Consider the following 17,755-nt stretch of genomic DNA (forward strand, 5'->3'; position numbering starts at 1 on the left):
AAAAAAATCAAAATACATATAAATTAAGACAATATGGCAAACAGTCAAAAACTCCAAAAAATATAAACCAGTTTATCAAAGCATACTGCATGTGTGCTATACAATATTTTTTTTGCTTTGTGATGAATTGGAAGAGCAATGAATGCAGTGGTCTTAAATGATCGTACTTAACATAGTTTCATGTCAGCAAATAAAACACAGGAAGGGAACAAATGATCAGAAATTGCTGAGACATGGAGAAGGGGTAAGACAAAATAAGTTGTGCTTCTCCCTACGCTGTTTTGGACATGTAGAATCATGGGATGTACATTAATGTGACTTGTTAAGACCCTAAGAGCTTGAACGTACACAAGGACAATGTATAAAATCTTATCAGATGTTTTCTTTTATTCTGTTATTGTGTTATTTTGTTGACTTTTTTTTCAAAGGGGATAAAGACTTTACAACTGTGCTGTATTTATGTTGCATTCATCACACTATTGAAGAAACCTTCAAGCCTTTGAGTTTGTGTGCGCCGGTTCTGAGACTAGGTTTTACATTGTGAGATGGGAATATGATTTTAGAATAATAATGTTTTCATACAATGATAAATATTTGGAATATCTGAGTGATGAGATGATGAAAGCGTAATAATATCTACAATAAAAGTTGTATAAACAAAGGCACTCTGACTATTTGGACCTTTGGAACTTCGTGGCTTGTTGTGCAAAGGCGAGGCGTGTGGGTGTGTCAGGAGCACGTCATAAAATGTTTACCTGAGATCAAGTAAGGTTTGAAGGAAACATACAGTCACAGTGATTTGAATGCTTGCTTGTTTCTTTTCATTTGAAGCAAATTCAGGACAAAAAGAAAGCGACCAGTTTGAAAAAGGCATCAGTGCTCCTAACCATGGTAAGACAAAAGTGCATTTTTTTTCTCTAATGTACCCAGTAACCATACCTTTTCTGCTCCATGGTAGGATGTGGGGATGTTGGAGATTCCAGCTGAGCTGTCAGCAAGGTTTCGCAGTGCAGCAGGTGATGGCAGCGTTGAATAAATAAATAAATACAGTGGAACCTCGGTTATCTTCCGCCCCGGTTAGCGTTAGTGTTTTTCGGTTAATGTTGAAAATTAACCCCAAAGTTTGCGTGACTCCGTTCTTACTTAGCTTCTAAAAAAGACACTAGCTTGCTGAGTACCAAAATTACTACCCGAACCGGAAGTCAGCTACTTAGCCTGTCTATGATGTCATCAGCGGTTAACTGTCAAAAATTTGAACACAAAACTCGTTTTTGTAGTTTTACGTGCATAAATTTTCTTTTGTTGAATTCAATGTTTTCACCTTATCAAAATGCTGGCACTTGAATCTTCCTGTGGCTCCATTTTGGGTTATTGAGGGGAGAAACACTATTGAATTCAAGAAATAACTCATGTCAAAACAAGAAGGTGGGGTCCGTGTTGTGTCTTGCTGTCAAATCATGTCTTTGGGAACACATCAAGAATCACGTCATCAGTGAAGGTAAAAGTAACCTTAGATGTTCATTTATCCATTTCATTCATTATTTTGTATGTATTTGCATTTGGAATTGTTTATTGTACACAAAACTATATTTGTTAAACTATAAAACATGTTTTGTGTTAACATGTTTGGCTTTCTGGAACGGATGAATTGGATTTACATTATTTCTTAAGGGAAAAATTGATTCGGTTAGCGTCAGCTTCGGTTAGGTGGACTTTCTGGAACAAATTAATGACACTAACCAAGTTTCCACTGTACTGATTTGTGTGGCGAAAAACTCCTGTAAAGTAACACATTGCCAACTGAATGTAATGTTTTGCCAAGTTGAATTGTTATTTTATTTTTTCAAACAGGGCATCAACATGCATTAACAGTGAGAGAGGTTGCTCCTCCACAAGTGAAGGCGATGCACAAGCTCAGTCTGCCTCAAGACATAGACAGATACCCATTCTCTCACTATGTCAAGTCCATATTGAAGGCCAGTAACACACATCAGTTTGCTTTTTAAGACCTGTCATCTTGTGGCATTTCTCTCAATCTCCATTGCAAGTTTGGTCACTGGTTTGGTTTTTTCATAGGGCCAGTGGCCTAGTGGTTAGCATGTTGGCCACACAGTCAGGAGAGCTGGAAGATCTGGGTTAAAATCTCCGCTGGGCAGCTCTGTGTGGAGTTCTCCCTGTGCGTGGGTTTTCTCCGGGTACTCCGGGTTCCTCCCACATTCCAAAAACATGCATGTTAGGTTAATTGGCGACTCTAAATTGTCCATAGGTATGAATGTGAGTGTGAATTTTTTTGTCTATATGTGCCTTGCGATTGACTGGTGACCAGTCCAGTCCCCACCCAAAGTCAGTTGACCTAGGCTCCACCATACCCGCAACCCTAGTGAGCATAAGCAGCATAGAAGATGGATGGATGCTAGTTCATTGTGTATGCGGCCCTTTGCTCCTGCTGCTGTACTTCTTGTTACTTTTACAGTACCTCTGTACCCCAACACTATTTAATTTTACTTTAGTCGGAAAGAGAAAGGACAACCTCCATGGATGAGAAGGCTACAGGCAAAAATAATCAGGACTAGAAGAGAAGTTAGCCTAACAGAGCACAAATGTTAAAAATCTGACCAATAAATACAACAAGATGTCCGTAGCCGAGGCCACAGACTTAGCGCCTGATCTGAAGACAGCCCAGCTAAGGTCTACTCTCAGTGGCAGGGTAGCAAGACCGTAACAGATATAAAATCGTATTTGGGAGAAGGAATCGTCACAAAACACCAACGTCCAGTGGCTGGCAGACTTACAAGCAGAGCACAGCAACCTCCCACAACAGGACCCAGTAGTCATAACATCACCAGATATCCAAGCAAGAGTGTCAAGAACAAGAGCTGGACAGCACCAGGGCCCAACATTATTCACGCCTACTGGCATAAAAAGCTAACTGCCCTCCATGAACGCCTGGCAGCACAAATGCACCAGCTGCTAACAGCAGGCACCCTTTCAGCATGGTTAACCCACGGTCGGGCGGTCGTCATCATGAAGCAACACCACAAGGTAACTGTACTATCAAACTACCGACCAATAACCTGTCTCAGCACCACATGGAAGTTCTTGGCAGGTTATTGCATCATAGCGGCTGAAGTGAGTATGCATATGGATGAATACATGAGAAGAGCATGGTATTGACAATAACACCAGTGGAGCACTAACTACTGGTTGACAGAGCAATCACCCTAGACTGTAAAACTGGAAGCACCAACCTGTGAAATACCTGGATTGATTACAAGAAAGCCTATGACTCAATGCCACATACATGGATACCGGAGTGCCTGAAACTGTATAACATCAACAGGACACTAAGAACCTTCATCAACAACTCAAATAGGCTCTGGAAGAAAACTCTGGAGGTCAACTCAAAGCCAGTTGCACAGGTGAGCATCAAATGTGGCATCTTCCAAGGAGATTCTCTGTCCCTGCTGCTGTTCTGCTTTGGCCTGAGCCCCCTCAGTCAGACCATAACCAAAAGTGGCTTTGGGTATCGGTTCCAAAGTGGAACAATGGTCAGCCATTCATGGATGACATCAAGCTGTATGCCAAGGACGAGTGTGACCTCAACTCCCTGATTCATTTCACATGGATATGCAGCAATGAAATTGAATGAAATGTCACTTGGACTAGATACTGTACGTGTGGACGAATTATATATAGATGAGGGAAGATGATCAATAGCGAAGGGGTTGAACTACCTGAAGGCAACATAACGGATGCTACAAATATCTGGGGATTTCACAGACAAATGGCAACCATTAGGAGGGCAACCACAGCCAAATACAAACAGGCAGGTCCTTAAGAGTCAGCTGCATGGCAAGAAAAAGATCCAGGCAATTAACACCTATGCCCTGCCAGTAATCAGATACGCTGCTGGCATAATACCCTGAAGAATACATCAATACGATGGCCCCCAAAGATGACCTGCTAAGTGAATATCTCAGGCAACAGAAGCCCAGTAAGAAAGAGAAGCCAGATGGACTGTCATGCAAAGACAAGCCCCTGCATGGCATGTACCACCGACAAACTGAAGAAGTAGTTGACCCTGGGAAAACCAGTGGATGGAAAAAGATGGACTGAAAGACAGCACAGAGGCACTAATCATGGCAACACAATAACAGGTCCTAAACCCAAGATCAATAGAGGCAGGAGTCTACCACATCAGACAGGACTCCAGGTGCAGGCTGTGCAGAGAAGCCCCAGAGATAGTGCGCAGATAGTGTGGCACATGACAGCAGGGTGCAAGATCCTTCCAGGAATGGCATACATGGCGCGGAACAACCAGGTAGCAGGACTAGTGTACCGGAACATCTGTACCAAATATGAACTGGAGCTCCCACAATCAAGATGGCAACTCTCGTCTTCAGTCATGGTCACATTTATACAAGCCCCCAAATAGCTGTCCTCAGCTATGCCTGCTGGTAACTAGCACCTCGTAAAGCAAAAAAATCAGCCGAGAGACGGATCACATCTAAAAAACACTCGTTATTTGGGACAGTTGTATGCCAAGGCACCACTGTATAAATTACAATAAAAAAAATACCGTCAGTACTTCAGTACCTTCTCACTTCTCTCTGGCAATCCAACGTACTCTGTGACAACTGAGAGCCACCTACCAGGGCTTTGAAGCTAAACTTACCATTCAAAATGCCCTTTTCTTTGTCCATTTCTGCTCTATTTGTTCCACCGCTGCGTTTCTTCAAACTACGGTGTGGGCCTAGGGTCAAAGAGGATGTGCCCACATTAATCACGCATCAACAAAAGGCTACTTTATCCTATGTTGTACCATGTTAGATTAGTAACATACAAAGTTGATCCGAGTTCTTCAAGTTCTGAGGGGTTTTTTTGCTTACAGGATACATGGTGCCAGCCTCAAGGAATTTCCCTCCAGAGAGCCCTCACCCCTCTTGAATTAGATGATGCCAGGATTGCACTGGAAGTTTACAAACTGGTATGGACTGCACAATCTTACATTTGCTCTTTATGTTACTTACAATTTTCAATATATTGAAAATATATATTGTTGCATAGATCATGCGATTCACAGGTGAGTCAGACCTCAGCAGCTGGCAGGAGCAGATGTTAGGAAATTACGTAATTGAGAAAGGCCAGAGTCGTCCTGCCTTGAGAGATGAGATCCTGGCCCAATTGGTTTACCACACATGGGACCCACATGAACAGCAGAGTAGCCGGCGAGGCTGGCTGCTGCTGGCCTGCTGCCTCAGTGCCTTCACTCCGTCACCAATACTGGAAAAACCCCTGCTTAAGTAAGTGTCATATTTCACTTACCTGTGCTTTATTATAAATTGTAATGACACAATATTGCACATGTCACTAAATGGCGGGCCACGGTCTGGACCCAGATGCTGTTCTATATGGATGTGGACCTATAGTCAAGAAGTTATTTAAGTATTATAAGTTTGACTGGTGCAGCTTTTTAGACTTCTACTTTTAGACCAATTTCATCGGAGTTATGCGATCCCACATGATACGACTAAGGTCATTATGCGACAAAATAGGAGAGAAACGAACCGAGTGACACAAAAGAAAGAGTGAGAGATACCCCATAATGCGCAGAGGTTGTCAACTATCTGCAGAATACATTGTTACACACCTCCAAACTTCATGTGGCCTTCACACTAGCTCAATAAGAGTGCAAAGAGAGTGTCGTGGAATTGGTTTTCATGACCAAGCAGCTGCATCTACCCCATACATCACCAAGTGCAATGCAAAGCACAGGATGCAGTGGTGAAAGCATGTTGGCACTGGACTCTAGAGCTGTGGAGACGCATTCTCTGGCAAATTATGCTTGTCTATCCAACATGTCCGACTGCATTCAGCCAAGTGTGGAATTTGGTGGAAGAGGGGATAATGAAGTAAAGTTGTTTCCAGGAACTGGGCTTGGCCCTCAGTTCCAGTAAAAGGAACTCTGAATGCTTCAGTATACCAAGAGATTTTGGACCCATGCACCTAACTTTGTGGGAGCAATTTGGGGATAGCCCCTCCCTGTTCCATTAAAACATGGATGAGCGAGTTTGGTGGGAAGAACTTGACCTCAACCCAATAGAACACCTTTGGAATGGATTAGACCAGAGGCCCATAAACACTCTTCCACCTTATAAGCCTTCCCAGAACACTTGAAGCTGTTATAGCTACAAAAAGGTGGGCCAACCTATGGATTAAAAATTTGAAAGAACCACTATTTGAACTTGATTATGTTTTGCAAACAACAAAAAGGTTGCTGTTTCTTTCCCAGGTATATATCTGACCAGGCACCTATGGAATACCGTTCACTGTGCCAACACAAACTGCTCACATCTATGCAACTCCCAGCCCCTATTTCCCGTATTTATCCACCCACCCAGCTGGAGTGGACCACCAACAAAAGGAAAGGCACGATGGCTGTGGATGTATATACATTTAATGGTAAGAGAAAAGCCATCACTGTCCCTTAAAATACAATTTAAAATACACTCCTGATCAAAATTTGAAGACCAGTTGAAAAATGTACATTTTGCACAGTTTTTCTTAAGGAGAACCAATTTATTGCAAACAAACATTAAAGTGTAATAGGCTGTTCATCAGCTTCAAAAAACCCCAGAAACTCTCCCAAAATAGAAATAAAATGTTGAAAAAAGGAGTCAGTAATTGGTAGCTGCAGCATTCTTGTTAATCAGCTGAAAAATTGGTTTGGGCATGCTTGATGCCAGTGTTTCCAGGAGGCTAGTGGGAATGTTGCTCCAGGTGGTGAAGATGGCTTCACGGAGGACATACCGTAAAGCACCGTGTATAAACCGCACCCACGTATTAACCGCACCCCCATTTTCAGGCTCACGGTGTGGGAAAAAAAATGTTTTTGTTCATAAAGGCTTGCCAACTCTTTCATCTCAAATCAACATGCGTAAAGGTACTAAGCAATTTCAAAAAGAAGAATAAAGAAGAAATCTGAACTTCGGCATCTAGATCTTTAATATTATGGCTAAGCACAGATTATTATTAATAATAATAATAATACAAGTAATAATAAAAAATCAAAATAAAGAAATTTGCAATTTTCAGAGATGTTTTGATATCTTATCTTTCACTGCTTCTCTTTTTCTCTTATTATTTTCTTGCATTGCTTCAGTGTGAATTTTAATAAACTCCAACGTTGTATTGTATTTTACACTGGAAGCTTAGGTTAGCTTCAGTGTATATAGAGATCGTTTCACTGTGTGAAAATACAGACAGCCGTCAGATAAGTTAGTTGCATACACAAGCATTTTCAGCAACTGTACAGCAGAGGGCGCTAAAGTCAAAGCAACTGTCTGACCCACAGATCGCTATTCTAAAACGGGCTTCTCGTCAATTTCTGCGTCTGGTCACAGACCTGTCATCGTGTATAAACCGCACCCCGATTTTTTGCTTCTTACCAGTGGAAAAAAAGTGCGGTTTATACACGGTGCTTTACGGTACACTGTCTGGAACTGATGTCCATTTTTGTAAACTTCCTTTGCCATCTATCCCCAAATGTTCTCAATTGGATTTAGATCAGGGGAACACGAAGGATCAAAAGAGTGAGCTTATTCCTCTGAAAGAAGTCCTTTATCAGGCATTGTGAACTGTAGCGTTGTCCTGTTGAAAAAGCCAGTCATTACCACACAGACGAGGGCCTTCAGCCATGAGGGATGTCCCCTGCAACATCTCCACATAGCCAGCTGCCATTTGATGCCCCTGCACAACCTAAAGCTTGATTGTTCCATTGAAGGAAAAAGCAGACCAGATCATGATGGCGCCCCCTCCACAATGTCCCATGTTTGGTGCTCTCGTGCATATTCTGGGCAATTTTGTGGTGTTGAAGGAGACAAGGCCTTTAAAGACCTTTTTTCTTCTTAAAAGCCTTCTCTGGCAGATGGCGTCTGATAGTTATTGGACTGTACTTGGCACCAGTAACAACCTTCATTTGGGCTGAGGATGGTCTTGTGTATTAACGGACAGCCAATGGGATCCTCCGACTCAGGACCTGTGACATTTTTGGGGGTCTACTTGACTTTTTTGTTCTACAACCCTCAGGATGTTTGAAGAAGTTTCAAATGACTGTCTTACTGCATCCAACCTCAGCAGCAATGGTGCGCTGCGAGAGTTCTTGCTTATGCAGCTCAACAATCCCACTGCATTCAAAGAGAGAAAGCTTTTTTGCCTTTGCCATCAACAGATCATGACAGTGTGCATACCTGACACTAAATCACATTCAATCCATATTTTTGCCAAGATTTTGCCTTTTAAACTTTTGATCAGCAGATGAACAGCCTATTTCACTTTAATGCTTGTTTGCAACAAATTGCCTACTCAAAACATGTTTTGTCTCCCATTTCTTCGTTTTGCATTTTGAAGCTCTGCTTCGAACCTCCTTAAGATCCAACATTGCAAAATGTAAATTCCTGCAATTTTTCAATTGGTGTCTTTTAATCAGGAGTGCATAGTAGTGACTATGATTGATATTGTTTGGCTGTATTGTTTCACAAGATTTTTAACAGCAGCACATAGCACACGTACTCACTCATACTGCAGGGTTTTTTTCATCATCCTCCTTCATGCTTGTGACAGTGACATTCATCAAGTCATTTTCATTTTTCATTTCATATTTTAGTTATTTCACGGCACTTTACACAACTTCAACATGCACATCGTTCTTATTAACAATAAACACAAACTGCAAGCAATCCCGCAAATAGTAAGTACTATTTCACCCAGTTTAAGGTAGTTCCTTTAATGCCAATGACATGTTCTTATCTCTGTATTAGAATGTGGTGGTCAGTGGTGTCAAATGCACTAAGATCACCAATGAGAAGCAATACTTTTGTCTGAAGCAACAAGGAGGTTGATCCTCCTTGTTACGTCTTGTCTTTACTCATCAGTTACCCGTGACTTGTGAGTGTTGTAATGCATTCTAAACCCTGACTGAAAGTCCTCAAATAAATCATTGTTTTGTAGAAAGTCATGTCACTGCTTGGCAACTGCTTCCTCTTGATTCTAGGAAAGAAAAGGAAAGTTGGGTATTGATTAGGGTGCATCGATTTTTTGAATTTTATGTCCACTCGCCGATTTTTAAAAAGCCAGACCTGCCGATTCCAATTTTGGCCGATATTATTATTATATTTTTTTTTCGCATACTCCAATTTTGTAACAAATGGGTAGAACACTCTATCACTCTATTTTTTGCGATAGATGGATAATAGATGTTTAAGTTCCTGAGTTTGGGAGTTATAGCATGGAGCTAGCCGCTTGGGGCAAAAGAATGTAAGATTGCAAGATAATAAGATTGCAAGGTAATAACACTTGAACATGTACCAAACTCATTTACACTTTGCAGAGATGAAAATAATTTGGGGCAATTTAAAGGTTAGACTGGCAATATTTTTAGGGAAAAAATCACAAGTTTTGGGCATCTGCAGTGTAAAACCATGATGTCATCATTCCTAGATGAGAAGTGGACAACTGAAGTAGAGTCCTGGACCACGGGAGAAGAGGTGGCTGCATGGATTCTTCATTTCAGGTGCTTGATGTCATGATGTTTGTGTGAGGCGATTTACTGCACATGCCTTAAAAATGAAGGTCTGCATGGACACACATGTTCACTACATATCAAAGGTTCTCAAATGGTTTGGCACCACAAACTCCTTGTCGAAGAGAACATTTTCTATGGACCTGCTATTAATCCTCATGCCGATCTGCTATTTGTATTAAGCAGCGTATACACGCATTTTGCCTTCGCCTTGTCCCGCAATTTGCCATGACAACACGTGTCATTTATTTATTTATTTATCGCATGCCTGAAAAGCATGAAGACTAGTTTGCGCAGTGTTTGCATTCTGTTGATGCATAAATTACGCAGTCATGCAAGAAAGAAAGGTACAGTAAGTGTAAGTCTATATTTCTCGTGCAAAGAGCAGGAAGGAGGCAATAAACTAGAAAAAAAGAGACATTGACAGTGTGAGAGGGAGAATTGCTGACTAGACGACATTGCTTTGGGCATTTTGAGTAGTTATTAACAGAAAATCATAAGGAAGATCCAAGATGCAGGGAAATTGCTTGAGAAATCCCCCCGAATTGCTCCAAGAGGTGGTGGAAAACTTAACCTATTCATGTGAATGGGACACGCAGCGGCACACTTTGATACGCACCACCTACGTTGTTTGCACATAGCTTGTGGTGCGTTTGCGTTGCATTCACGACAAATTCACGGAAATTATGCGTGCCACAAATGTTTAACATTTGAAAACTTTCTTGCCACACTGGCACGCAGCCGCGCACAATTTACACATACTTTACACCTGTTTACGACCAATTTGCTCATTGGCACACAAAATTGGCTACCACTGCGGGGGCAAAGTGCATGCAAGTGTAAACGAGGCTTGAATTATATTAACATTTCAAACTAAATAATTCATACATGTTTCATTGAAATTAACTTGAAATTAAATTAACATGTTTCATAGAAATGAACTTATCTCATTTTTGAGTAAGAAAGCTTAAAGCTTACAGAAAATGAACAGTAACAAGACAGTCCAAATGAACTCACTTTGTTTAAAAATAGTTTAAAGTGTACTGTAACATAATGAGAGCAGTATTATTGTTGCTTACTGGCAGAAAAGTGAACTTTGCAATAGATTCATTGGCAAGCACCTGAAGACGCGTGGCAAATCTGGGTATAGTGTCTTAACTCTAAAAGAACCACTATCCATTCTTCACAGAGCCTGAGTCACCAATTTGTGGAAGCTTTGTTTGGGCACTCGATTCCGCTGACTTGTTTTGTTTGGTGCACAGTTTAGTAAAAGTTTTTGGCGGAAACCGAATCATTTGAAAACAGAGGTTTCCACTGTAACTGTGGTCTTATTTTCTAAGTTTAGTTGGTTTGACCTTTGCATCCTCTAATGATGTGGATATTAAATATTTGTTTATTTAGATTAGCTGCAAGAATTGTGTGTCCCGAGTGAAGTGAGGGATTTCCAGGAGTGTCACAGTCATATAAGAGTTTTAAATTTGCTAAGCCTAATGTAACTAGGCGTTATATAGGCCAAGTGCAGGGGTCCCCATTACGTCAATCGCAAAAGTAGTTTGAGTGGATCGCATAAATGTCACTTTGTAGATGTCATATGACATCAGTCAGCTGACATTAGGCTCCCCTCCTGATTCGCTCTTGCTCCCTCGTGGCAATGGTGAATACGTAGATGTCTCAAGCTACACCCAGAGATGCAACTTTCATCTTTATTATTCCGATTACAGATAAACTAATTCAGCGGTAAGATGCCTATATCTACAACAAAAGTTATCCGTTCACTTGTAGCGGCTCGTTATGAAGGAAAAAAAGTCAATTGTTTGATGGCTTTGCTTACCGGGTTATGAACTCCACTATAGAAATGCGTGTTTTCTACACTTCCGTTTCTTAAACTATTATTTCATGATTAATTGGAAAATATGTCCATTGCCGAAACCTTTTTAATATGTTGCCTTGACTACATTGTCTTTTGCATAATCATTTTCATTTCTTGTATATCGGTCATGTTTGATAGCTGGACGTAATACATGAACTGTGTGTCTAATAAACGTGTGGTTCATATTCATAGTGATGCACTTTTTAACCATACACCATAACTTTATTCATTAATTGCAAAAAAAAAAGTGTGGACGCCCCATTCTATGGCTCATGGACGCCTGCGGTTCCCCAGACTCCAGTTTGAGAATCCCTGCACAACACTGAATGGTTTTCACATATATATCGCAGAGGTATGACGGAGGCGACAGAAGGGTGGTCTGTGTCTCTTCTGACGGATGACGGGTGGTCTGATCTGGTCGGCTCAGACATGGTCATGGATCTACTGGCTGGCACAGAGACAGAAGTTGTGCCACCACCAGGCACCCCCTTGTCAACCAATTCTGATTACTTGTTCAGTGGTCAAGGAGACAGGTAAAAGATTGAGTGAGTTGTTAATTAGTTTGAGGATTTGATACATCCAGGAACATCTCCATAGCTTCCTTTCTCTGTCGTTTGCAAAGAACACCGGTTACAGATCTTGATGACTTCATTCCACCGGCACCTGCCATGGAAGCTCCAGGCCTGCCTCCTTTTCAAGGGAGCCCCTGGGGAAGAGATTATCCACAGGAAGGTATGCTATGCTATGCTTTATTTGTTTCAGATATGCTTAACCAAGTTACATTAAGGAACATCACATGGTTACATTTGCCAATTCAGCATGTCGGAAAAGAAATTGGAAGAAGCAGAGCTTATTGAATCCTACCCCTTCTTTATATCAACTTTTGATAATTCATTCACACCTGTTAGGAAGGGAATATTTTCCCACTCTGTTCTGGAGATGCTGATCACAAAAGAGAGGTAAAACAATAGGAGACCTTTCACTTGGAACTTCTTAATCAATCTCTCTCACACACAGTTTTATTATGAGTCGTCCTTTCTGTTTTCTGGCTGACGAGCTTAGGCCCCTAGCCAAGGATTGGTTGAAACCAGATCAGAACAATGCATCAACAAACAGTTAACAGGAAGTTTCCTGATCATTGGGGCACCAGGCAAATGAGGAAGATGACCCCAATTTCATTTCAGAGATCGCTTGGACCCTGCTATGCCTTGGTCGGTGGGCTGAATGATTCTCTCCAGCGCTGGCATTACAATTGCTTGTATCGTCTCCTTTTGATATGAAATTTTAAACCTTACTTCACAGCTGGTAGAAGAAAGTAATGTGGGTAGATTTCACCCTACTAAAAGGGCACACGCCATGTCTTTTACATGTTGACACTTAAAATATTTCCTTTGCTTACATTTTGTCACTGAAATTTTGTTCATTTCCTGTGAAAAAATGAAAAGAAGGTGTTGAAAAGAATGAAATATCAGTAGCAAGGAGGTCAAGAAATTACTGTACATAGCTTGTGCAGTGTAAAAGTAAGGAATAAAAACAAATTGAAATAGAATAAAAGTAATAAAATGGGAATAAATTGTTCACAATAGAAAATACATTAATTAGAATAAGTGAAGATATTAAAATGCGTTTCAGATTGTCGATAACTTCAGCACACAAACAAGTCTTTGTATGTTGTCTTTTATTTTGATGTCATTTTCAATATTTGTCCACTTTCTTGATGTCTTTGACAACATGTTCTTCGGGTTCCTCCGGTTCTCCGTTTAACTCTATATAGATATTGTTGTTGACGCTACAAGTGCTGCAAGTCCTGCTTCCTTAAGTCGCGTGCATTCTTGCCGATGTCTGTGTTGCGTTTAGAGAGATGCTATTTTATGTAGACGTGCGCAATTGTAAGATTTTTTGTTTTCTGCCACAAGCCCCCAAATAGTTGTCCTCGGCTATGCGGGCCTGTAGCTAGCAGCTGGTAAACCAAATCTTAGCTTGCAGTTCAAAGCAAAAAATCGGCCAAGAGACGGCTCGCATCTAAAAAAAAACGTTGTTAGTTGGGACACTCGTATGCCAAGGTACCACTGTATGAATGACAATAAAAAATACAGGCAGTGCTTCAGTACCTTCTCACTTCTCTCTGACTAATCAACTCACAACGACAGTCGATACAAATAACTTTCGTCTTGTCGAGCGAGCAATCTGCCAGGGCTGTGAAGCTCAGCTTACCCTTCAAAATACCCTTTTCTTTCTCCATTTCTGCTCAATATTTGTTCCAGCTTGTGGCTCCACATCAAGTGCCACACTGCTGCGTTTCCTCAAACTACGGTGTGGGCCGAGGGTCAAACAGGACATGTGCATGTTAATCACGTGTCAAAAGAAATGATGCCATAAAAGGGAATTCCCGTTAACTCGTTATTGACGCGTTCACTTTGACAGCCCTAATTTTTTCATTGTCCTTCTTCCTTCTTTCTCCTGCAGGCCGTCGTCGACAGATGGATGCCTACGTTGATGACTTGTTTGACCTGGATCAAGGACAATCGGTCAGTGGTATTGCAGTAATGGAATCATGTTCTGTTGTGTTTTGGTCTGTGCCCTGATTTGTGCTCCATTCACCTACTGGATGATGATTAGTTCAATTAAAGGCAGATGCTCGTGCATTAACAGCAGCAAGAAACACCTGCGTGTGTGTGTGTGTGTGTGTGTGTGTGTGTGTGTGTGTGTGTGTAGGACACGGAAAGAGTAGCCATGCTAAACCGCAGGATGCGAGGTGGAGGAGGCATTGGACCGATGCAGCCTGGTTTATACAATCCTGGTAGGTGAACAAAGTACTACCTAAAGGATTGTCATCAGCTGACATTTCATTTAAAACGTTGAGAAAGAAAGAGTCCATTACAGTGCTTCAAATAAAATGATGGGGGATATAGCACAGACCAATAATATTGTTTTAGAAAATGTGAATAGAATTTTCAGTCTCTGAAAGTGTAGTAAAAATAAGCTGTTTTTCAGGTATGCCGACTTTAATGCCAGGCTATCCCATGGGTAAGTGATTTAGTTCTCACAATATTTAAGCCCTAAAGCAGGAGTGTCAAACTCAATGGCACAGGGGGCCAAAACTCAAGGCCAACTTTCGGTCTTGGGCCAAACAGGACACACCACCCCACTCCAGCCCACTGATATTTTCAATACTTGTATATTTCTGCATATTGAAGTATTAAAACCTTCTTAAAACCTTCTCGTCTATTTTAACCAGCATAATTAGTGAATGTAGCACACTCATATGCATCATCAGTGCACACACACACACACACACACACACACGTGTTGCAAAGTTGCAAACATGACAAGACATGCCCCAATAATCCAGGGTCAAAAAATAGTAGTTAGTATGGTCGGATTTAGAGAAAATGTCACATTAGCACTGACAAATACATAAGTAAGCAGCCTACATAGCTTTTATCCCAGTTCCCCTCACACGCAGTGCTGGAATTGGAACATACCAATTTAATGCACCAGTCAGCTGCGGTTGCGTTTTCAGGCTCAGACAAAATACGCATGACAGCTGGTGAATGTGTTTTTATGTGGACATGCTTTTTTTATTTCACTGGTGTAGATGGACATTTTTTTATGTAGGAGTGGGGGAAATGTTGAAAATATCTGTGATTGTGTTCATTCATTTCTGCTTGAAATGTCTACTTTCCGAAAAGCAAGGGGGAAGACAGATGCGGATAAATGACTATTTTTGTTTTGGCATGGTTGTTCGTGTCAACAAATTGATTGTTGATCAAGCCCCTCATCGTCATTCTCGCAACAGCAAACGCCACAGTATTTTATATTAACACAAATCACAATCCTAATCCTAATCCATAACGCCACAGGAATAGTTGATGATGGCAGAATTGCTTGATTGCTTCTTTGCTGCAAGCACTTTTTTTGTTGAGGTCCTCGCTGCGGGCCAACACAATGCTATTTTCCAAACAGTTTCGCAGCCCGGATAAAATTGCAGCACAGGCCAAAACGCCTTGAGTTTGACACATACTGTATGCCATAAAGGATACCCTAATATAACGTGTTATGTCACGTTACAAATCAGCGTTTATCTTTCAGTATTGAATCTTGATGTTAAAATGTGGTTTATCACAAGGAATGCCAGTCAGCCCTTCCATCCCAAGTTATGGTACAACCCCGCTGATGCCAGCCATGCCAGCCATGCACACCATGCCAGGTATTGCCTGAGTATTAATTTCTTCATTTTTATCATCTAACTCATCTAACGTAATATCCACAAAGGGATGATGATGCCTCAGGCTGCTGTTCCCACAATGAATGATCCCATGCAGCTAGCAGCGACACAGCAAGCCCTCATCAACCAACAGGCTCTTCTCATGGTTTGGAGAAACACACTAACAATATTTAACATAAACCGTGGGGAAATAAGTATTTGACATGTTGATTTTGTAACTTTACCCCCTGACACAGCTAGAACTGTCCATCATTTTATGGTAGATTTATCATAACAGAATGAAAACACGAAAACATTCAACAAAGGTTAGAAATCATTTTGTATTTGATTGAGGGAGATAAGTATTTCATCCGCGAACAAACAGCAAACATTCAAATTTATTTTCTGTGTGATTCCAGTCATTTTTAACAGAGCAGAAACCTACAATGAGGCTGCCATAAGCGTCTCTTCTCAGCTTAGTCTGCAAGCCCTGCCTTTGGTCTAAGTGCAATCTGAGTTGGTTTATGGTGCCTGAAAGTTTGTGTTTGATAGGGCTGTCAATGTTAACGCATTATTGGACATTTTTTTATGTTTGTTTTTTTTTTGTTTTTTGTTTTTTGATGCAAGCCGTCTTTCGGCTGATTTTTTGCTTTGAACTGTGAGCTAAAATTTGATGAGCTGCTATTTACCAGCAGGCATAGACGAGGACAGCTATTTGGGGGCTTGTGTCAGTGTGACCATGACTGAAGGCGAGAATGGATGTGAATAGCATTAGCAGCACTAGCATTAGCAGCACGCTAGCTCGTCATGGGGAAAGATTTTCAACACATCAACAAAACATGCATATATCATAAAAATCTAATAGATCTTATTTATTATGTATTGTGTAAAACTATGACAGGAACGACATCAAATTAAAAGCACTAAATGAATACAGAGCCACCATCCACCAGTACAAAGCTGGAGTTAGTTTTTCAGAGAGGTGCACTGCACAAATATGCACTTCAGCACTCAGTAAGGTCATCAAATGTTACCTTTATTTATTCCCACATAGTATCAGCATTTGGGACCAACAAAATACAGTATAGTAGTCCATGTGTGTGCAGCGTGGGTGAAAGTTGGATGGTACGTTCAAGAATCATCGAACACAGTGGGACAAGTCGCCACTCGCATTAAACATGCAAAAACTGTAGGATTTCTAACTACCGGTAGATTATTTCTTGAATAAAATAATGGCCGATATTTTCAAAATTAATATCAATTTCCATACATTTTACTGAACTTATTTACAAATTATTTTATTTTGTTATTTTCTTCAGTTTTTTTTTTTAAATCATTGCGCCTGAACGTTTCCCGCAGCCTGGTGGTTGGGGATCCCTGCTTGGGGATATTATGTGCTCTTTTGCACATTTGAAAATACTGTAAGAATGCCCTGCAATTGGCTGGCGACCATTCCAGGGTGTACCCCACCTCTCGCCCAAAGTCAGCTGGGATAGGCTCCAGCATACCACTGCGACCCTCATGTGGATAAGCGACTTAGAAAATGGACGGATGGATGGATGTGAGAATGCCACTTTTGTCAAATTGGCTTCTTTATTTTATAATGTAAGATTAATGTCAACGTCAACAAATGTAACCGTTGAATCATATCTAATCGAGTCGTATCTCTTGTACACTGTATTGAGTCATTCTGTTTTTAAAATATATCGTTTATCTTATATCTTAATCCGTGTATCTAGATGCGTATTGAATCATTTACCACAAAGAGGTTTACATCCCTACTTATTATAGATCAAAACTTCTTTCTATCTGCGATTAATTGAGTTGACTATGGACAAAATGTGATTAATCACGATTAAATATTTTAATTGTACAATATAGTACAGAGAAATGTCATACGCAGAGGCACTGCAGTACTCACTACATCCTGAAAGGGTGGAGGTGTGCGTTAGCTGGAATGTGTTTGTAACTGCCATCCTTCTATCGAGAGGAAAAGCCCGGGGGGGGGGGTTTGACAGCAACAGCACCAGCTGTACACCAGCAAGTCAAATGCAAGATATTTTCATAGTCTGCTGGATGAATGAATGAATTTGACTGC

At 40.9% G+C, this 17,755-nt stretch overlaps 1 protein-coding gene across 12 annotated transcripts in view; it reads left to right on the top strand.

Moving 5' to 3' along the window:
* The window catches only part of myo15b (myosin XVB), a 119,783-nt gene that overhangs the window by 49,550 nt on the left and 52,478 nt on the right, over nucleotides 1–17,755 (top strand). For all 12 annotated transcript variants that reach the window (XR_008569625.1, XM_054768604.1, XM_054768605.1 and 9 more), the window contains 14 exons: nucleotides 832–891; nucleotides 959–1,016; nucleotides 1,852–1,976; nucleotides 4,892–4,987; nucleotides 5,068–5,303; nucleotides 6,293–6,462; nucleotides 9,499–9,571; nucleotides 11,801–11,983; nucleotides 12,073–12,182; nucleotides 13,917–13,978; nucleotides 14,166–14,250; nucleotides 14,445–14,477; nucleotides 15,580–15,660; nucleotides 15,726–15,823. Coding sequence is in view for 11 of the 12 variants with exons in the window: in XM_054768604.1 (XP_054624579.1) it covers nucleotides 832–891; nucleotides 959–1,016; nucleotides 1,852–1,976; nucleotides 4,892–4,987; nucleotides 5,068–5,303; nucleotides 6,293–6,462; nucleotides 9,499–9,571; nucleotides 11,801–11,983; nucleotides 12,073–12,182; nucleotides 13,917–13,978; nucleotides 14,166–14,250; nucleotides 14,445–14,477; nucleotides 15,580–15,660; nucleotides 15,726–15,823 (1,470 nt within the window). In the remaining variant the exon portion in view is untranslated. The remainder of the gene's footprint in view (nucleotides 1–831; nucleotides 892–958; nucleotides 1,017–1,851; nucleotides 1,977–4,891; nucleotides 4,988–5,067; nucleotides 5,304–6,292; nucleotides 6,463–9,498; nucleotides 9,572–11,800; nucleotides 11,984–12,072; nucleotides 12,183–13,916; nucleotides 13,979–14,165; nucleotides 14,251–14,444; nucleotides 14,478–15,579; nucleotides 15,661–15,725; nucleotides 15,824–17,755) is intronic.

This window comes from Dunckerocampus dactyliophorus, chromosome 2 (genome assembly GCF_027744805.1).
Source record: "Dunckerocampus dactyliophorus isolate RoL2022-P2 chromosome 2, RoL_Ddac_1.1, whole genome shotgun sequence".
NCBI classification, from domain to species: Eukaryota; Metazoa; Chordata; class Actinopteri; order Syngnathiformes; family Syngnathidae; genus Dunckerocampus; species Dunckerocampus dactyliophorus.